Source organism: Haemaphysalis longicornis, unplaced genomic scaffold (assembly GCF_048455015.1).
Source record: "Haemaphysalis longicornis isolate Haplotype H1 unplaced genomic scaffold, Haemaphysalis longicornis Haplotype H1 scaffold_5, whole genome shotgun sequence".
Taxonomy (NCBI): Eukaryota; Metazoa; Arthropoda; class Arachnida; order Ixodida; family Ixodidae; genus Haemaphysalis; species Haemaphysalis longicornis.
Genome location: NW_027526385.1, coordinates 44,841,543 through 44,863,602, shown reverse-complemented (window position 1 = coordinate 44,863,602; position 22,060 = coordinate 44,841,543). Strand labels below are relative to the sequence as shown.

At 50.8% G+C, this 22,060-nt stretch overlaps 1 protein-coding gene across 1 annotated transcript in view; it reads right to left on the bottom strand.

The window, feature by feature from the left end:
- Positions 1 to 22,060, bottom strand: part of LOC144138154 (cell-death-related nuclease 7-like) — an 83,557-nt gene that overhangs the window by 23,938 nt on the left and 37,559 nt on the right. The window contains exons 3-4 of the mRNA XM_077670293.1: positions 12,266 to 12,338; positions 9,914 to 10,093 (exon numbers count right to left, since the gene is read on the bottom strand). Coding sequence (XP_077526419.1) covers positions 9,914 to 10,093; positions 12,266 to 12,338 — 253 coding nt within the window. The remainder of the gene's footprint in view (positions 1 to 9,913; positions 10,094 to 12,265; positions 12,339 to 22,060) is intronic.

Genomic DNA, 22,060 nt, shown 5'->3' with positions numbered 1-22,060 from the left:
CTGCCCACTGTGGTATAACTGAGAGCGTTGAGGCGGATACTGCAGCATCGATCTCGCATGATCCAGACGAACCAGCGTTATCTATACAGTTCTCCAGAGAAGATGCTCCCGTTCTTGCCGCAATGATTGTCTGGAGTTTTCAGCGATCTACATGAGCTGCTTCGCCGCAAAATTACTCGCCGATTCACTCCATAGACCCGCACAGGAACTTCAGGATTCCTCACGGGCTGACCAAGCATGGCGAAACGGTTCTTCAAGGCGTGCAGCTGTATGTCGCTTACACAAGTCATTTTTGATTCAAGCTTCAACAAGCAACTTCCCCCCTCTGCACTCTTTGTGACGTGCGCGAGGACTTAAATCACGTAATATGTGAAAGTGCGCGGTACACAGCCCCTAGCCCGTCGTTCCTAGTGTCCCTGGGCAGGGCCGCCTTCTAGAAAACCCACACTAAGTGACGTGTTGGCCCCTTGTCTAACTCTACACGAGCATCCCTAGCGAAAAAGCTCTAAAGACTTTCATGAAAAGTACAAGAGCTAATCGGACTCCCTGAATAAGGCTTCATAAGAGAGCGCGTCATCGTCATCATAGTAATTGTTGCGTCCGCACAGCCGTGGATGGCTGCTGACGATTTATTACAACTCAAGAGGTAGGAACATTGGCAGTAGTTCGGGCGTTGGAGACAGCACTGGCCAGCGTTCGACGCGTGAGGCGCGCTCGTGCCACAGAACCCAGTGCCTCTCTCGCGCACACATCATCGTGTTCGTCTTCTGGCGACATAGCGCTTTTTACCACCCAGGATCGTGGTCCGACGCGGCGCAGAATTTCGCCTTCAATCCAATTTGGCTTTCTTAAGAACTGTCGTATAAGCACCCTTTCCCCTTCTTCGAAACGACGTGATTGTTTCAGCGTCGGCTGGTGATCAGAAGTCTGCATTTCCTTCTCTGGCTTGAGCAGATCGAGGGGACTTAAAAGTTCGCGGCCAAACATCGCTCTCACCGGTGTCATTCCTGTGGCTGTGTGAAACGTCGTGTGCTGCCGATACAGGAACCTTGCAAGTCTGCACTGTATGGAGCAGTGTTTATCCATTAAGAGAGCTCTCGTCGGATCGGCCACGCATCGTTCTGCTTGCCCGTTTGTTGCAGGGTGATACGCTGGTGACGTCATAGCCTGTATGCCATTCGATGCGTAAAACTGCTTTATCTCACTTGACAAAAAGGCTTTTCCGTTGTCCGAGAGACGACTTTTCGTGGAATGCCGAATGTAGCGAAGAGGCTCCGGAGTACGTCAATGACAACGGTGGATGTTGTCTGGGTGACGTGAAGAACTTCTACCCACTTGGTGTACGTGTCCACAACAACCAAGTAGGTGCGCCCGAGTAGTGGTCCCGCGAAGTCCACATGCAGGTTGTGCCATGGTGTCTGGGGACGGTCTCATGTGGGAATCGGAGCTTTTGGTGGGCTCTTCTGCATTGATTGGCATTCAGAGCACTGTCTCACTGTATCTTCAATCATCTTGTCGATTCCGGGCCACCATACGAAACTCCTTGCACACTTCTTCATGGCTACCATGCCTCGATGACCAGCATGCAGAAGTGCCAGAACGTGAGATCGTGCAGAGCTTGGTATGATCACCCGTGATCCGAGTGTGAGACACTCGCGATGAGATGTCAGTGAGGTCGCTTTTCTCCGGTATGGAGCGAACTCATCTCCAAGGAGTCTTTCCACTGTGCCATCCTGCACTGACTTGAACAGCCTTCACAGGATGTTGTCTTGCAGCGTTAGACAGGCTATATCTGTAGCAGTTAACGGAGGTCGCGACAATGCTTCGAACAGCAGCACGTCGCCTGGTGGCCACGGTTCATCGATGTATTCTGGCAGTGGTAGTCGGCTCAACGCGTCTGCGTTCTGGTGGTTCTTGTCATGCCTGTACACAATATCGTAGTCATATGCCGATAACTTGATGCACCATCTGGTCATGCGTGGTGAGAGGACTTGAGCCGTACGTTTCTCTGGTCCCAGTATGCCGAACAGCGGTTGGTGATCCGTAACGAAAGTTACCTTCCTTCCTGCGATATATTTTTGGAACTTGCGAACGGCAAACACTACAGGGAGGCCTTCTCTGTCCAGCTGAGCATTATTTCGTTCTACCGGCGTCCTAAATGCAAAAGCGATTTGTGCCTCTCTATTCTGGTCATCACGTTGAGACAGAGCAGCTCCTATGCCGTATGGCGAAGCGTCGCATGAGACAAGAAGCTCCTTCTGTTAGTCGTAGTGTGCCAGTACGGTGTGCTTGAGAAGCAATTTTTTGAGTTGATCAAATGCTTCTTGGTGCTGAGTCTCCCATCTCCACGTAGCGTCCTTTTGAAGGAGCTGGTAGAGATATCTTGCAACTGTTGCTCGGTTCTTCAAGAATCTGTCGTAGAACGTGAACATCCCGAGAAATGACTGAAGCGCTTGCTTGCAGTCTGGCGCTGGCGCCTCAGTATTGGCTCGAACTTTGTCTTCGCTGGTGTCAACACCATTTTCGTCGATTCGGTGTCCGAGAAAAGAAACTTGCATCACAGCAAAACAGCACTTCTTTTTGCCGAGGCGAAGATTGTACTTGCGCAGCCTCTTGAGAACTTCTTCCAGCCTGGCGGCATGTTTCTCGGCGTCCTTTCCATTGATGATGACATCATCTAAGTACGCACAAACAACTGGGATGCCAGACAGCATAGTCTCCATGAAGCGTTGAAAAATGGCTGGAGCTGCTGAGATTCAAAACGGCAACCGTTTCACTTTGTAAAGCCCTTTCGGCGTGTTCAGGGTCAACAGCTCGGCTGTCCGTGGATGGCTGCCTACGATTTATTACAACTCAAGAGGTAGGAACATTGGCAGTAGTACGAGCGTTAAAGACAGCACTGGCCAGCGTTCGACGCGTGAGGCGCGCTCGTGCCACAGAACCCCGTGCCTCTCTCGCGCGCACATCATCGTTGTCGTCTTCTGGCGACATATCAATTACGATATTGTGTACAGGCATGGCAAGAACCACCAGAACACAGACGCGTTGAGCCGACTACCACTGCCAGAATGCATCGATGAACCGTGGCCACCAGGCGACGGGCTGCTGTTCGAAGCGTTGTTGCGACCTCCGTTAACTGCAACAGAGATAGCCGTCTAACGCAGCAAGACAACGTCCTGTGAAGGCTGTTCAAGTCAGTGCAGGATGTCACAGTGGAAAGACTCCTTGAAGATGAGTTCGCTCCATACCGGAGAAGAGCAACCTCACTGGCATCTCATCGCGAGTGTCTCACACTCGGATCACGGGTGATCATACCAAGCTCTGCATGATCTCACGTTCTGGCACTTCTGCATGCTGGTCATCGAGGCATGGTAGCCATGAAGAAGTGTGCAAGGAGTTTCGTATGGTGGCCCGGAATCGACAAGATGATTGAAGATATAGTGAAACAGTGCCCTGAATGCCAATCAATGCAGAAAAGCCCCCCAAAAGCTCCGATTCCCACATGGGACCGTCCCCAGACACCATGGCACACCCTGCATGTTGACTTCGCGGGACCACTACTCGGGCGCACCTACTTGGTTGTTGTGGACGCGTACACCAAGTGGGTAGAAGTTCGTCCCGTCACCCAGACAACATACGAGTTGCCATTGACGTACTCCGGAGCCTCTTCGCTACATTCGGCATTCCACGAAACGTCGTCTCGGACAACGGAAAAGCCTTTATTTCCAGCGAGATAAAGCAGTTTTACGCATCGAATGGCATACATGCTATGACGTCACCAGCGTATCACCCTGCAACAAACGGGCAAGCAGAACGATACGTGGCCGAGCTGAAGAGAGCACTCTTAATGGATAAAAACTGCTCCATACAGTGCAGACTTGCAAGGTTCCTGTATCGGCAGCCCACGACGTTGCACACAGCCACAGGAATGACACCGGCGAGAGGGATGTTTGGCCGGGAACTTTGATGTCCCCTGGATCTGCTCAAGCCAGAGAAGGAAACGCAGACCTCTGATCACGAGCCGACGCTGAAACAATCACGTCGTTTCGAAGAAGGGGAAAGGATGCTCATACGACAGTTCTTAAGAAAGCCAGATTGGATTGAAGGCGAAATTCTGCGCCGCGTCGGACCACGATCCTGGGTGGTAAAAAGCGCCCTTGGAAAGGTTCGCCGTCATCTCAACCACATCACGAAAGCGAGCCAGAGCAGGACGCCCACGGACTGGAGCACAGCAGACGATTTCGCTGACACAGCGCAAGAGATGCCGTCGAGTTCTGCTGTTCCACTGTTACCGGACTCGCTGGATACTCCAGATGTTTCCTCCCAACCAGCCACCTCAACGTCTCAAGCAGGGACCACCCGGAAACTGCGACCAGCCGACGCTAGGCGGCCTCCAGATCGTTATGGAGACTTTGTATACTGTTTTCTCTAAGGGGGTAGAGTCGATATGCCGCCAGAAGACGACAACGATGATGTGCGCGCGAGAGAGGCACTGGGTTCTGTGGCACGAGCGCGCCTCACGCGTCGAACGCTGTCCAGTGCTGTCTCCAACGCCCGAACTACTGCCAGTCTTCCTACCTCTTGAGTTGTAATAAATCGTCGGCCGCCATCCACGGCTGTGCGGACGCAACAGTCATCATCATGACTTTTTTCAACTTCATTCTTTCTCATACATCTGGTATAGCAATCTGGGTGCCTTTGCCAGGCCAGAGTCCTTCAATGCTTTACTGGTCACGAAACTTCGGCGCTCGCTTCATATAGGGACCGCGCGCGCCACTAGAGGCGCCACCGCCGCACGAAGGTCATCCAGCCGCCGCGCGTGCGGCGTATTGGCCAGCTCTTGGCGTGCAAACGCTCGCTGCTTTTGGTGTCTGCGCGCTGATTAAGTGTGTTTTTTTTTCGTAGTAGTTAGCGATGAGTAGTCCAGTTATTGTGTTTATCACCTGCCTTCAATGGGGTTTTATTTTTCGAAGTAAGTTACTGTAGACTTCGGCCGCGAACGGCAACGGCTTCTGTGTGCTCTGGCACAAGCGCTGTGCCATCGTGATTACGGATATTTAAATCTATATTGCTTCTTTTCTTAAAGCAAAGTTGTAAATACCACACATACGGTGGCTGTGTAGTCACGGACTGCTGCGGGCCTATCGATAATACAATAAAAAAAAACTGAAAGAAACCAAGTACGCGCCGTTCAGACTACGCTTAATGAAGCCGTTGATTGCTCTGGAATGCACAGAACGCTAAAAGAGATAGCCCAATAGTATTGTCGTTTCGATGAGTGGGTACATACTTGAGAACATCTAAAAACGCTGCATAAACGCGAAGGATCAAAACACGAAGAGATATATGTTACTCCATGTGTCTTTCTGCTTCCACACTTTGCAATCCTTGCAAAAACAGGAAGCGAAAAAAGAACAATGAAATTGTATTTATCACACGCAACAAAAAATTTCAATGTTACGAAGGGAGACAAAAGAGCGTGGTCCAGCGTACAAAAATTTATTTTTTCGCGCTGCGGTGGAGCACACGGAGGAAACAGAATATTGCCACGTAGCCAAGAACGACGCAAAGCTTTTCTGAACGCAGCGAGCTAGCGATCTCCTGCACTACAAAAGACTAGAATGAAGCACAAACGTCTAAGAAGCAGTCCGCAGTGTGACGTGAACAGATGAACGTCGATGAAGTGAGTTGCACGGCGTTTGCTATGCATATTACTCTTGGAACGTTATTAATTTCAGATCCGTGGAAATAGGATCGAGAACCTTGTCGAAGAAACCAAAAAAACCTCCGTCGCATGCCCCCCCGCGAGGGACACGAGTAAATGCAGAGCATTGGGGGTGGTCACGTGGCGTAGGTTGTGGTAGTTGGCGGTGGTAGTTGTAGTTGTTGTTGTCGTACGGGTGCGTCGACGGCGCTTGAAGGCCAAGTACGACGAAATGCACCAGGCGTTGGAGCACGGGGAGTTTGCGAGCTTGGACGAGTTCCTGCGCGCCTTCGACGTGCGGTCCGGGGAGGAGTACTCGGAGATTCTGCGGGCTGGCGCGTCGCGTCCGTGCGTGCTTCACGCGAGGACCCCCGCCGAGAAGCGCGTGCACGCGTTCAACCCGTGGATCGGAAGGGTTCATGACTCCAACATGGACCTGCAGATCATCCTCGACCACTACGCGTGCGCGGCGTACGTCGTGGACTACGCCAACAAGGCCGACCGCGGCATCTCGTTCTCGTAACGCGGGGTCCGCCGCTCGCCGCTGACGTTTCGAAGCCGTGTCTCGCTCTCGATTCGATGGATCCGCAGCTCGACGCTGACGTCTGGCGGCGGCCTCTCGTTCTCGACGCTCGGGATCGGCCGCTCGACGCTGACGCTTCGCCGCTGCCTTAGCGCACGCAGTAGAGGGAGAGGAGGTAGCACCTGCTGCTGCAACGCCTCTTTCAGCGCCGGAGCACGCGCATGCGCGCCCGCACCTGTTGTTGAGAGCGGACAACGCCGAGGGACGACGGATGGCAGTGCGAGTTAAAGAAATGCTCTGCATTTAAAATCAAGTTAGCGACAAGGTGGCACCCTTTCCATATCAAACAATATTGCCCGACGGGACGTACGACAAAAAGCGCAAACGGGCGCTCCGGTTGAAACGCCAGATCAGAAACCGGAATCGGCCACGCGCGGTTACAAAACAAACAAAACGAACCCTAAGGGATAATTCGCGGAAATATGAAAAATAAAAGCACAAGGATGTCCCAAAGCTTTTTTACACGCGAGCCTGAGCGCAAGGCAATACAAGTTTGCCAACAGGTAATGAAGCACCGCTACAACCTGACTGATATGACAAAAATCCGGCTTTAAGTTAGCCTTGTACAATTCTAGGCCCACGATGCTCTCAAAAGGGTACATTGCTTTTTTCCATTCTCACACACAGTGCATTTCCACACACTGTCGCACACTTATAATCGAAGCTGAAATATCCCGTTGCTTGCCTTGGAATGGTGCCCCTCCATTTCTCACACAGCTGCCCGTCGCTCGGTCAACAGAACAAGGAAACATTTTCTGTGGTATCGTTATACAAGGAACTACATCCTGGGACGCAACGCATGTTCGGCATTGTCGTTGCACTACTTAAGTCGCATCACAAGAGCGCGATATGCACGTTACATTTTTTTTTCCCGCACAAAACAAACACAACTCGCCGTGGCTCCGCCGTTCGAGCCAGCGCAATGCCGCCCGAGGAGTGACCTCAGTGAGAGGGTGGCGCCACCGCGCGGCGGCCAAACGCAGCATATGAAGCTCTCCCATTGAGTTACGGAGCAGTTTCGTGACCAGTAAAGCATTGAAGGACTCTGGCCAGGCTAACCTCACCATAACGGTTAAAGACCCCTCTGTCTCCCCCTCTCTCTCTCTCTCTCTCTCTCTCTCTCTCTCTCTCTCTCTCTCTCTCTCTCTCTCTCTCTCTTAAGTAGTGCAAAGAGCCACCGCGGGAACGCCTTTTGCCTTTAGTCGCGTTGGGAAGGCCGGGATTTCCACATTACACGCGAAACAGGAAAAGACTAGCCGAAAAAATATTCATAGCTAGGGAAATGTTGTAAATGTGTTTTTGCAGAGTCCGATCTGCACCTTTGTTTTCTGGCGGGGAGAAGAGGCCGACTGTTTGCGTGGGTGTATGAAAGGGTAATTGCCGCGTTAAAGCGTGCAAGGCGCAACGCTCTGATCGGTAGAGTTACACTAGCCCGAGGTCATTCGAGGGATCACCAAATATAAATGGGGAAACACTCCAGTAAGTCAAGCCTGGATGTACTGCTAAAAGTTACGGGGTATGCACGCAATTGAGCACGGGTTGGGTCTGTGACCTGTGATGAGGGAGTGACACCTTCTTTTGTAATGCGCGCGACTTGATAAAGAAATTAATTTTCGTCTTTTCGTCGGCAGGGGGAACAATGTCGGCCATATTTGAGAGAGGCCGCCCGAGGGTCGATGGTAAGCACTAAGAGTTTGTTTTTGTCGGTTGATTCTTATTGGTGTTGTACTTGTGTTTTGATCAATATTTCGTAGTTTCTGAGCGAGAGAGAGAGAGTGGGTCCCGTAATTGTTTTTGTACATACCTACGATTGGTTGCTGTGGCCAATGAACGGCCTAGTCTGCGTTAATTACTAGGCCTTCCTCACCGTCTGTTGTGGAAAACCTTAGAAGGCGTGGTTTTTGTACAGGAAAACAGCTGTTTCGTGATTTTGGATTAACTCTAGGGACGACGGTCAGCTGACCGAACGAGAGCGGACAGGGCAGACGCCGAGAGACCCTCGGTTGTGAGATGTGTATCGCTAAGTGTATTTCAGTATCTTTCTGTTTTGCTGTAAATAGTGTATAACCTTTATTTTGTGCTTGAAATGTAAGCAAATGTCGTCGCTGGTTAATTAAAAAAGTTAATCCCAAGACTTCAAGAGCCCTCGAATATTTCGTCAGCGGACGGAATATGCTACAGTCAAACCCGGCTATAACGAACCCGGATAGAGCGAATTATGCTATATATCGAACAAAAATAATTCAGTTACGGAAATACATGGGAAACACATCCCTTATAACGAAGTTCACATCGGATATATCGAACTCTGGGCGCCTAGAATGGCCCCTGAAATGCATGATATCGAGCGGCGATTGAGATGTGGATTGGCCGCGACCACGGATCAAGAGCCGCGACTGAGACATTGCGCCTCGCACGGAGCGACATGACGCCCAATAGTTTCCGTAACTGTTTCCGATGCGCGGGACTCGCGACGTAACCTGCCTAGTCAGCGAGTCCGGACCAAGACAGCAGCATCGGTGAACGACGGGAAGAGCTCGCCAACGTTCCCGATGATGTCGCGAGTGAAATCCGTCCGACGCTTATAATAAAGCGCTTTCGGCAGTCGATGTGCTCCGCCAATGCTTCTTAGATTTTTGAGGACGGGACTCGAACTGGTGCAAACAATGTTTCGTGTAGGGAATGCTATGCTAGTTGAATCCGCCTTAACGAAATTGAAAACAAAAACCCCCGTTTTTTTTTTTTTTTGCAACGTGGGCAGTTAAGGCGGAAAGAAGCTTTATTACTTGCAATAAATGGATTATTTTGGTATGGTAATGGCTACTGTACTGTGTTCGTTTCTGCATACACGGATGGCGGAGTTGGGGAGGGGGCGGGGGGCTCCCGCGGATTGCGAACTCGTAACAATAAGCTCGTTATAGGCTGGTTCGGATATATCGAACTATTGGATATATCGAACTAATCGCGGTGCATATTGCAGTTCGCTATAAACGGGTTTGACTGTACGTGGCGGGCAGGACAGAACCTGTCGCTAAAAATATGTAGTGTTGCTTGAAAGAAACATCGCCTTCCAACTTCCGTGGCAATCACTTCTGACGTGACCACCTAAAAAAAGTCTGCACGGTGAAGACAAATTACACCGACTACGCGTGGTATAACTTGTCTGAAAGTGGGTTCCCTATAATGATAGTTAATGCTTCCTTCGGACACCATAAGCGGATGCACTGCGGAAAATTGTGTGAAATAAGATATAAACCCCGTTTAAGAGCTTTCAATGGAACCATGCACGAAAGTATACTTCATCATAACGAAGAAACGTAATAGGTGTAGTGTTTTCAGATTCCAATGGATGTCATGGCCCGTTTTCCACAACCGTCTGTTTCACGTTAAAACCCACCAGCTGCATTTGGCCTAAAAAAGCGACGCATACAATATTACGGCACAAATACATAATATGAACAATGCCATGAAGCCCGAGACCAACATTAAGCGGTAGTTTGTAATAAAAGTTACACCTATACAAATATTTGTTACTTTGATGTTGATTTACTTTGATTTGCCACGGGATAAAACTTTTAAAGTGTCAATCATATGCGTGCGCTATAGTTGTAGAATTGTAGCTGTACCGATAACATCCACTGTGTCAACGGGAAATGAAAGGCATAGAAACAGCTGGCCGTTTTCTCTTCCATTGTCCGGATACTTGTAGCCATTTTTCACATCGGTTATGAACCTCGGTACGCTGTGTTGGAGCCACACTGTGCCAACAAGTCTCTTTTTGTTATTTGCACCAGCCATGAGAACACCTGTGGGGAAAGAGAGGCGGGGGGGAAGAGGAATGAATACATCTTCAGAAAGTGTTTGGAAAATTTCGCTCAAACTGTAAAGGTCAAATAGACTACATTGCAATGAGCCATTCGATTAAAATGTTGTTCAAACAGCTACAACAATTATAAAATTTGTATCCCGCTCCCAGGTCTCTAAAAAAGGCTAATACGAAATTACGGCGTTTTGTCAAATATTCTCACTGAGAAATTTGAGGACAGAATCAAAACAAAATTCTTCTGGTAAAATGTTCTCGAAATTCTAGCTATCATTTTGACACTAGAAACAGTTTGGAAACATTGGAAATACTGGAAACACTGGAAACCCTCCAGCTCCGACGGAGCGTGTTTCAGGGAGTCCTTCGGGTACTACGCAGACTAAGCCAACTTTCTATGGTCTGCTAAACTAAACAATTAACTGTTAGGTGGTGACCCAGAAAAGACGGCGTGCCGTCGAAGTGATGGACGTCCCGCCGTTTCCACTTCAAACCTTCGTTTGGCCGCGTGGTTGTGAACGAAACGCGAAAAGTTACGCCTGCTGTAAACGCTGACCGTTCTTTTTGAAGGCGAAAGCTCTAGATGTTTCATCAAACGCAAAAAGTAGCCGTAGTCGCTGTCAATACGACGCTAACAATATGTCCGCAGCTGAAAAGAGTGAATAAATAACAAAAACTCATTTGTCTTCGCGTGGGATTTTTACCGGCGTCACCAGAGCAGGAGCCAAGTGCGCTAACCACTGCGCTAACTTGGGACCCGACCAGTGGGGGAAACAAGACTTAGCCTGGTGCGCGCCGCGTGACAGGAGAACGTGACAGCATGTGAGTGGAACAGCTGCACGTGGACGAGATGTCTGACTGTTGGGAAGCTAATTGCAATTGTTAATCAGTGGAGGATACGCTCTCCGACAGAAGAGGAAGCCCATGACGTCGCTCGAGGACTCAAGATCCTAGCGGGCCCTAGCCTTCTCATCTATCATGATGCCAGATCCACCAGGGATAGACTGTCAACTTTCCACGGTATCGCCACTTATTATCGCCTTTTCTCGCCGTTTAATATCGCCCCACACACCTAGAGTTCACTCATTCACATGAGCGTTCCTGGCGACTTGTGCAAACCCACACTCTTCCTTGCAGAGTGGTACTTACCACCTCCATCCATCCCTGTACCCATCCTCCGACTGCCCCACGTGTAGTATCTGTGCGACAGTCCTCCACTCTATGTGAAGATGCCCTCTTGATCGTTTCCAATTCAATAACCTCTCGGAAGCTCGGACCCAGGAGTCCAAGCCTCACTCGTGGACAGGGCTGCTACTGTCGCCGCCAGACTAGCGCCGGCGGCCACCCCGCTCCTTTACGCCATTTTCGCTCAATAAAAGTCTCTCTCACTCTCTCTCCCTCGCCCACAGATGGACGCCCACTTTGACCTTCGCGAATAGTTTTCGTCATGATAGCTCCGCATTCTAGTAGCCCCTCGGTTCTCCATGTACTTTCGTACATGTGCAGCTGCACAATTTTATTTCATGCTTAGAGTCGCCAAGCAGTGCCAACGGAGAGAGAGAATGGCCTTTGATGGTACTGATGAGGTTAGCCTGGCAAAGGCGCCTAGCATGCAAACGAGAACGCATCCATCCGTGTAGAAACCCTTTCCGCCTTCGTCCAGGCAAATTTAGTGGCCGCGAAGTATCTGGGTATTTTCGCTCCATCGGATTCACGAAAAGGTCAACTTGCCAGAAACACGCTACTTATCCTAAACGTTTTCTGCAAACCATACTCTCATTAAATGCCAACTGCCTGTATTCCGTTTCCCAATTTAACTTTGTGTATATACAAACGTGCACGGAATACATGAACGTGCATATATGAATGAATGTTTACGGAAAGAAGGTTTAGCGCAGAAAATACAAAGACGGCCAACGGAGAGCACAGACGCTTGTCCTGTACGTTCGCAGTCCTTGTCTTTACTGCGCTAAACCTTCTTTGTGTTTTCCGGATTAATGAACCAACTCGCCGAAAAACACGTTTTATTGATATAAACGTTTTTTTTCTCATTGCCAATAATAGCTGTTTCCGAAGAATCCCACCGTAGCTTGACATAGCAATTTCTGGCTCCAAAAATGTTTAAAATAAAAGTGGTTTCCTAAATATTCGCACGTACCTTTGGAATGACCCTTTTTCGTCTTGTTTAAAGGCGGTGGAAGTTGGTCGTTGTACGCAACGAAAGCGACCTCCTGGAATAAACGCACATGTTACGTTAAATTCGGACGCTTTTTTTTTCGATCAGCTACGTTCCTCTCCTAACAGGCCTGGTATACCGCTTCACTACAAAGTCGAACGAAACACAAGACAGGCTTCTCATCCCCTGCCTCAGACCGCCCTGGTCTCAATGTACTGTCTGTGCATTGTACGGTCTAGTTCGGTTCTTTTTGTACGACGAGACAAAGGAGAAACAGCAAAACGCGAATGCAGCATACAACACACACGGTGGACTAGCTACTGACATAAACTGAAAGTCAGCGCATTCTTCGAACAACTTAAGTTAACGCGTGGGCAATGCCGTAGCAAGAGAAGAAACGCAAACGGAACCTTTCTCCTTCCTACTTTCAGCCCCACGCATTCATAAGGAGCAAATTGAGAGAGAGAGAGAGAGAGAGAGAGAAAGAGAGAGAGAGAGAGAGAGAGAGAGAGAGAGAGAGAGAGAGAGAGAGAGGGAGAGAGAGAGAGAGAGAGAGAGAGAGAGTTATGTGAGCCGCTGAAGTGGGAGTGGTTCCCTAGTCCGGGGAATCCATGAGGTGAGCAGAAAGCCTACGCTCTGGATTCCAGGAGTTGCTGGAGGTCCACATAGCCGCTGGTCACCAGGTTCTCCCACACCTCGGGGGTGGAAAAAAAGGATCGGAGAGCACGAAGCTTGGGATTGTGCTTACACTGTATTATAATATGAAGTAGAGTTCCGGGTCCTGGACGGAACTGGCATTCAGCAGAGAACTCAACCGCATTCAACTTTGAAACGTACAATGCAGGTGAACTGGGTGAGGAAAGGTATTAGTTTTAGTCTGCGGAGTAGCGATTCTTCTTCCTTGGTAAGTACAGGGTGTGGGGGAAGAAAGCGTGGTCTGTCGGACCGGTAACACTGCCTTATGTCTTGATATGTTACGAGCAAGATGGACGATGTGGTCTCCTCGGAAGCCAGGAGAGAGAGAGGGCGCAGGCTTGCTGATGAGCAAAGTTGTTGCCCGTCAGTGAGGAATGGCAGAAGTCCAGATGATGTTGACTTTCCGGCGGGGTTAGTTAAATTTCGCCTCTCCATCTTCTTGGCGAACTGATGGAGGCGAAATAGGGATGTTCTTTTGATGCGCGAGCCGAGAGGACCATCTCGACTCGCTCCGATGACCGACGACCGATGCTTGGAGCGGGCGAGGGATGAGGACTGCCTTCCTTGCTGGATATTAGGTTTATTTACACTTATTTACATTACTCCAAGTTTACATCAGGTCAGAGTTACGGTTACATTGTCACTCTGACAGCAGCAGCCTGTTCGGCCGAGATCTATACTGAACTAGATCCCCTCTCGACCGACCTTCGACAAAACCCAACACTCCGGTTTTGATAGCAAAAACCCCGCCTCCAAAAAGGGGGCGTTCAAGAAAGAGAGAAAAACCTTTCAAAACAATTATTACAAACCATTGATTGGCCACAGTAACCAGCCAATCACACACATGTCCTCACCTGCGGTCACGTGACCTAACCCTCTCTCTCATGCACTCAAAGTGCGTTTCCTACGCACGCTGTTACACCCGGCCAGAAAATACAGAACATCTGCGGCCTTAAGTGAACCATCCATTACGTTAAGCGGGCGGCATCTGCACAAACAACAGCCAAGCCGAGGGCCCGGAGCGGTCCTCGCGCGGCTGATCTCCCTCCGCGCGGCGCCTCCCGCGACGCCCCCATTGTCCCGCGACGCGCGGGCAATGAGGGTTGCTAATTCCCTCCCAGACGAAGGGGCGCCGCCGCCCACCTGGACAGACCACGGGGAGAGACGCTGCCAGCCGAGGCGACCATCGTCGAGGCGAACGACCCGTCGACGAAGAGCGCCCGCCGCCGGAGTCGAAGATTTTCCAAACTTACACGGCGCGCGCTTTCAACACTAAGAGATACGATCATCTGGCCTCCCGTCAGCTTGTTATGCCGAATGACCCAGCCACCTTCGACGCGACAGAGGTACTTAGGCCAAGCACCCCCGTCTTTTGACACACAATAGGACGGGCACAAAACACGCTCTCCGCGGCTCCGAACTTGGCGTCCGTGCGGCTACATGAAAGGGACACGGAATAGCCGCAACCAGCGTACGCGACGCCGAACATGAGCCACCGGCGGCTTTCCTTAATTAAATGAGGAGCCCGAACATAACACCTCCGCACTAAGAATGTTGTCCGTACACTAGCTGTACGTACAACATTAACTCTCACTGCACGTTATGTCTTACTGCAGAGCCAGAACTAAAAAAAACACTCAAGCCGTTACGCGAGTACAATACAAAGTACACTACAGTACAACAAAAAAAATTAACCTGCTACACACTAACCCAAACAGCACAACGCGCCGGCCAACTGCACCATAACAGATACCACACGGCACACTTAGTGCCTTGGCCTAGCCGCTGCTTGTGCAACATCAAACGATAAAAGAAAGCACTCAACTACAGGGCCCGTGAGAACAAACTCATGGCACCCTCTACCATTAAAGGCAATCAACCCCACGGAGGGTATAAATGTTCCAACTTGACAACTAAATGAATGACACCATCCACTCTGAACCGTTCAGCGCATGTAGGAACATTCTTTCACTCTAAGGAAAGAAACAGACACCCAAACAAACCCAAACGCACAAAATGAGGCTAGTCCTGTACAAATAAAAAAAAAACGTTTAAGGAAGTTCAGCGTCTCTTCACGCACTCGCGGACGCCGGTTCTTTCAGAATGCGACACAGATTGTTCGTCCCTGTTGCGGTTCACTTGCCGTCCCCATTCGATGTACTGAAGGTTCACTTTCCAGTACTTCAGACACTAGTTCACCCACAAGCGCCACAAGGGGGCCCTACCCGCACATTCCATGGCTCACCATGACCACATGCCAACGAGCGCAAATAAAGAAAGGCACTCGCCATTGTACCCAGAGGTAAACTCCTTACCGTGCTGTAACAGCGGCTCTAGTCCTCAAGAATACAGTTAAACCCGCCAAGCTGCGCTACTCGTAAATCACACGCCTTACGACAGCTGAACACAACCAACACATGCACAAAAAAAAAAACTAACAACAAGGGGGAGAACTACAGTACAGGGACAACTAAGAATAACGCTCGTCGGAGCGAACCCTACACATAAAAAAAACAGCAGAAAAAAAAACGCAAAACGCTAACCACTAAGTGTGCGGCAAACTACACTGAACCGTCCCTGTCTCCCACTGCACACTATTCAGCGCTAAGGCCCCTTTCCGCGGCGGCACACACCGACCGTCGCACGGAAACTGATTCCGTTTCGTGCGCCACCAGCTGATTCTACACGAACCCTGGTTTGGCTCGCGGTGTCCTTTGCTCCCGGGAGAGAAGGAACACCCTACTCGGCGGTAGCGCGTACGACGATGTCGCACCTGCGCCGCCACACCTGCACCCGCGTTCCGCGTTCTTGGGCCCGTCTGAATCGCCCTACGCGCAAGACGCCGCGGGCCGCCTGCACTTTCATGCTTTGCGCACGGAAGCTCAACATTTAGGCGCGCCGTTCCGCTGTCCCTGCCTGCCCCTTGTGCTGCCTCGGCGACAGACGGCTGTTCATTGTCCGCCTCCACAGAAAGAAGTTCGGCAGCTATGACATCTGCCTCGCGAGATTCCACGATCTCATCGGTAGCAGTGGGAACGCTACGGTGTCGCTCAACAACTGGGGTGGCTTCGGCCACCTCCACTACATTCCCACTCTCCTCATCCCGTGGCGCTCGAAGCGCCCACGAGGGAACAAACACTGTAAAACCATTGGTATCGTCTTCGAGTCTACCAATCCTGCGAAGCTTCGCTTTTTCGTAAGCGATCTCCGCTCTTCCTTGCGCTAATTGAGCACTGAGCTCCTCAGCCGTCCACACGGACGGGCTACCCGCGCCCCTGCTACCCGCTAGCCTTGCTTTTTCCAAAGCGTGCTGGGCATTTTTGAGAGCTAATTCAGCTCTCAACTCCTCGATCTCGAGCACAATGGCACTAACCTTCCGGTCGGTGCCGCGACATCCCGTTAGCATATTGGCCATGGTAAACCCGGAGAAAGCAAGTCAGGGCCCACCTGTGCCCGCTCCGGGTTCGGCCGGGTCGCAGTGTCGCTGGTGCAGCAGCTCGTGGACCCGATGCGCCGCTCTCGCCGCTGGGATGGGGCCGTGCTCCCTGGGCCAGAGGCCCCGAGGCCTCCCGCTGAGGTGTCGCCCCGTTGAACCGCGGCTTTCGCCGCCCTGGGCCGGAGCCCACGAGGCCTCCCGCTGAGGTGTCGCCCCGTTGAACCGCGGCTTTCGCCGCCCTGGGCCGAAGCCCACGAGGCCTCCCGCTGAGGTGTCGCCCCGTTGAACCGCGGCTTACGCCGCCCTGGGCCGAAGCCCCCGAGGCCTCCCGCTGAGGTGTCGCCCCGTTGAACCGCGGCTTACGAAGCCCCCGAGGCCTCCCGCTGAGGTGTCGCCCCGTTGAACCGCGGCTTACGCCGCCCTGGGCCAGAGCCCACGAGGCCTCCCGCTGAGGTGTCGCCCCGTTGAACCGCGGCTTACGCCGCCCTGGGCCGAAGCCCCCGAGGCCTCCCGCTGAGGTGTCGCCCCGTTGCCGTTGAATCGCGGCTGCTGCCGCACTGAGCCGGAACTCACGAGGCCTCCCGCTGAGGTGTCGCCCCGTCGATGCTTGGAGTCTGGCTCGTCGTTGGTCGGAGCCGAACCTTGAGTTGAAGGAGTCTCTCCGGAATGCCCCACCAGCTCCAGCCCATGGTCGTGGTCATCCTGTCGGCTGCGCCAGTTAAATTTCGCCTCTCCATCTTCTTGGCGAACTGATGGAGGCGAAATAGGGATGTTCTTTTGATGCGCGAGCCGAGAGGACCATCTCGACTCGCTCCGATGACCGACGACCGATGCTTGGAGCGGGCAAGGGATGAGGACTGCCTTCCTTGCTGGATATTAGGTTTATTTACACTTATTTACATTACTCCAAGTTTACATCAGGCCAGAGTGACGGTTACATTGTCACTCTGACAGCAGCAGCCTGTTCGGCCGATATCTATACTGAACTAGATCCCCTCTCGACCGACCTTCGACAAAACCCAACACTCCGGTTTTGATAGCAAAAACCCCGCCTCCAAAAAGGGGGCGTTCAAGAAAGAGAGAAAAACCTTTCAAAACAATTATTACAAACCATTGATTGGCCACAGTAACCAGCCAATCACACACATGTCCTCACCTGCGGTCACGTGACCTAACCCTCTCTCTCATGCACTCAAAGTGCGTTTCCTACGCACGCTGTTACACCCGGCCAGAAAATACAGAACATCTGCGGCCTTAAGTGAACCATCCATTACGTTAAGCGGGCGGCATCTGCACAAACAACAGCCAAGCCGAGGGCCCGGAGCGGTCCTTGCGCGGCTGATCTCCCTCCGCGCGGCGCCTCCCGCGACGCCCCCATTGTCCCGCGACGCGCGGGCAATGAGGGTTGCTAATTCCCTCCCAGACGAAAGGGCGCCGCCGCCCACCTGGACAGACCACGGGGAGAGACGCTGCCAGCCGAGGCGACCATCGTCGAGGCGAACGACCCGTCGACGAAGAGCGCCCGCCGCCGGAGTCGAAGATTTTCCAAACTTACACGGCGCGCGCTTTCAACACTAAGAGATACGATCATCTGGCCTCCCGTCAGCTTGTTATGCCGAATGACCCAGCCACCTTCGACGCGACAGAGGTACTTAGGCCAAGCGCCCCCGTCTTTTGACACACAATAGGACGGGCACAAAACACGCTCTCCGCGGCTCCGAACTTGGCGTCCGTGCGGCTACATGAAAGGGACACGGAATAGCCGCAACCAGCGTACGCGACGCCGAACATGAGCCACCGGCGGCTTTCCTTAATTAAATGAGGAGCCCGAACATAACAGGGTTGATGTGGCGAGAGTAACTTTAAAGCAGAAGGGGCCACCCTCCCGGCTAAGAAGCTTCAGCAGGCAGTTTGAGAACCCAATATTATGATTGGGTGCTTGGTATGTGAAAGGGCTAATGCGATAGCTAACTCTTCAGTAACCCAGGTTGACAGGTTGGCAAGGATGAGGGCGCCCTTTGTGGTGACTGTAGGTACTTTGTGCTAACAATCAGGGTATGTACTGGCATCCGTATAGGCGACATGTGTTTTTTTTCCATAAATATTCCATACGCTTGGCTTCAGGCTTGTTGGCGGCCAGAATGGAGGTCAGGGTGCATATTTTTGGGTAAGGGGTGATCCCGGGTGTGACTTCTGCGAACGTCAGGAAGGGGCTCAGAGGCAGTAGATTGCGGACATGTGATATGGAGACTGTGTAAGAGGATTTGTGCTGCAGGTCTTTTTTGGTTGCGACTGCATCTCATTCACTCGTCTTGTCCGTGCATCCGGCGTCGTCGGCGTTGTCGTCGGCGTCCGCCCCTCCCCCGTTCTCCTCGCCGCGCGGGCTGCACTCTCCGCCGCTCACTCCCTCTCCTCTCCGATAGCGAACACTCTCTCGCGAGGGGCATTGGATTGGATTGGATTGGCTTGGCTTGGCTTGGCTTGGATTGAATTGGATTAGATTTGGATTGGATTGGATTAAAGTTGATTGTGTTGGATTGTGTTGCGCCATAGTCGCGGCAGACGCACTGGCGGCGGCGCGTCCCCTCACCGTTATACGCGTTATAAAACGCGGTGCCTGCGCCGCTCCGCTCCATCGTTCCAGAGCCGTTCCTCCGCTGTCCAACGCTGCAACGTGAACCCCCTATGCGTCGCATCTACACAGGGGTTCCCGCGAGGGGAGGTGGGAGTATATTTATATTGGACGGAGTCGGCTTGATAGATGGCTTTCGATAAGCTCGGATACAGTATTGTGGAGGCCAAGTCGTAGGAAACGGGCCGTTGATGTGTTCATGGGTAGATTTAGTGCTTGTTTAAAGCTTTGCAAATTAGCCGATCAAGGGTTTCCGTGTCACTTTTGCTGATGGTAAGGTAACTGGCGTGACATACGTTACTCGTGAAATCAGGAGAGCTTGAACCAGTCGGATGAGATATTTCTCCTTCATGCCCCGCAGCGAACAAGTCGAATCATGTTGGAGGCTTGGTGAAACGACTTTGAGAGTTTTAATAAAGCTTAATCATTACGTGTGTTGGCCTCGATGATAAGGCCTAAAATCCGAAGTGATGAGCCGTATGGTATGGCCGCCGAGGGGGATACAGATGGGCTCCGTGGGAGAAGGAAGGTTATGAAGTATATCTGTTAAAGACATCGGTGACCTGTCGAAGGGAGTCTTGGATGTTTCCTATAGAGTCAGCGTTTGTTCATTATGTGATGTCACCGGGGCAAAGAGCGTGATGTACGTGCGGGATGACTTCAAGTTAATGGGTTAAGTCCAGGAAGGCCAGATTGAAAAGTATTGGGGGGTGGACGGAACCTTGAGGTGCGCCCCGATCACCCAGTGCAATAGGCTGGGATTGCATGTCTCCTATCAGGAAATAACGTGGCGTTGAATTAGGAAGTCAGCAATGTATGAATACGTGCTGTCACCGCAGCCTGTTTGATTTAGACGGGATACGATGGATGAATGCGAGACATTGCCAAATGCCCCTTTCAAAGGTAAAGCAAGAACGGCTCGCGGGAGTAATGGGCTGGAGCTAGGACCTCTGCTTTAATTCGAAGTAGAATATCCTGGCTGCTCAGATGCTTCCTATACATGGGTATAGGAATTGGGAACATGGTATTGGGAATGAGGTACTTCTTTTCAAGGAAGGTTTGTAGGTGCTTTATTAATAATTGTTCATCCAATTCACCCACACAGGAGGTGAGAGAAGTATGCCACAGGTTATCAAATGAGGGGACTGATTTGGCTTGGGTATGAACCGGATCTCAGCCACCTTCCACTGGGAGGGAGTTGGCCTGAGCTCCAGTATGAATTCATGTGGTGGAGCAGATAATCGAGAGAGTCGTCATCCAGGTTTGCAAGAAGCCAGTAATTAGCTTGGTCTGTTGCATTAGCCGCTATTTTTGTTGCACTCGGAAACAGCGGCTTCTAGTTCATACAGCTAGAAGTCCTTATCCAGGTCATTGTTTGACAACCCTGTGTAGGGGGGTGAGTCGAAGTGGCGGGAAGTGTTTAGATTTTTCGCCGGGAGCTCTTTTATGAGGTCGCGGACCGATCCGTTGAATGAGTGTAGCGTGCGGGTAATAAGGCGTTGGGTTTCACTCGTGCTAGAAAGTGGGCCAATGAGATTTTTTTATCTTTAAAAAAAATAGAGAAAGCCCTGAGGCAGTTTCTTTTTTGTGTGGACTGGTCGGAAATATTCAGGAATTTCTCTCTGGGGTTTTTTCCTCTATGTACAAGCCTTACTGTGCAAGTACAAAAATTAACCGCCGCGGGTTTTCCGACAGCAGTGGTGGCCGTTCGGTTCTTACGCGCAAAGCTTTAATGGCTAAACTCATAAGTGCAGGTATTCGATGTAACGGGGAAAAAATAGAAGGTCGAAGGGCTTGTAGTTATCCAAAGCCAAAGGATATTAGACAAATCGAAGCCCTTACTTAGGCGAAGTATGGCTAAAAAGCGACGATTTCCGCCATCAACCTGAGTCAAAGTTCCTTCGCTTAGCATCATCATCATCATTGTTTTGCAAAATGGATTATGTAAAGTTGGCTTTACTGCAGTACGCTTTTTTTTTCGACGAATGACGTACCACCACCACAGAGGCATAGAACGCTCTGCTTTGAAAGGTAGCTGGGCTACATGGTGTGTAAGTAGTCTTTCCGCTCCGTTTTAGCTGCCAGGACTTAGCACGAACATAACAAATGGCGGGAAAAGCTTGCAACACCAAGCACGCTAAAAGTACAAGAATTTCACGGCTTCTGTATACGTATATATGAGCAGCGGAACTTCGTTGGCGTGTGGAAATGTCTCTATCGACCCAACTAGCAATATTTTAACGGACGTCAATGCAAGTATGCGCATTGCTTTTAAAATATGTTATTGTTCTTAGAAGAGCAGAATAAAGTACGAGAAATTCTCAGAGCGGGTCACTTGATTGAGTGATTGTTTTTTTTGATTAATTGATTATTTATTAATTTATTGATTCATTGATTACTTAATTGATTGTAGTGTTTAACGCGCTGACGCAACGCAGGCGATGAAAGGTGGTGTAGTGGAGGGCGCCGGATTAATTTTGACCACCTGGGGGTCTTTAACGTGCGCCGAAATTTCGTACACACGGGCGTTTTTCCTTTTCGCCTCCATCAGAAAAGTGGCCGTGGTGGCCGGGAATCGAACCCGTGTCCTCGGGCTCGGCAGCACAACGCCTTAGCCACTGAGCCACCACGGCGCGTCCGAAGCGACTCACATCACTCGACACAAGCAACGGAACTTCATCAGAGCCTCTTCCATTTCTCTCAGCAATAATGAAATCTCTTGCCTGGAAAGCTATATTTAAATCGTAAAAGGGTTATACGTTGCAAGGGTCAATGTATCATTCTATTTTTTTTTCTTCGTAAGAACATTGCGTACGTGCCTACTGTGGTTGTTTGAAGGATGTCATGATTTTTAATTCTACACCGAATACTCGTGCCACGTGTGTGTTGTCTCATCTTTCATTAGGCCTTGTGCGTCGTTTTTCTTTTTTTTTCTTCAAGGAAAAATACAAACGAACTGATTGAATAAACTGAATTGAATTAACCCACCAATAGCCCTTCTCCCTACCTATGC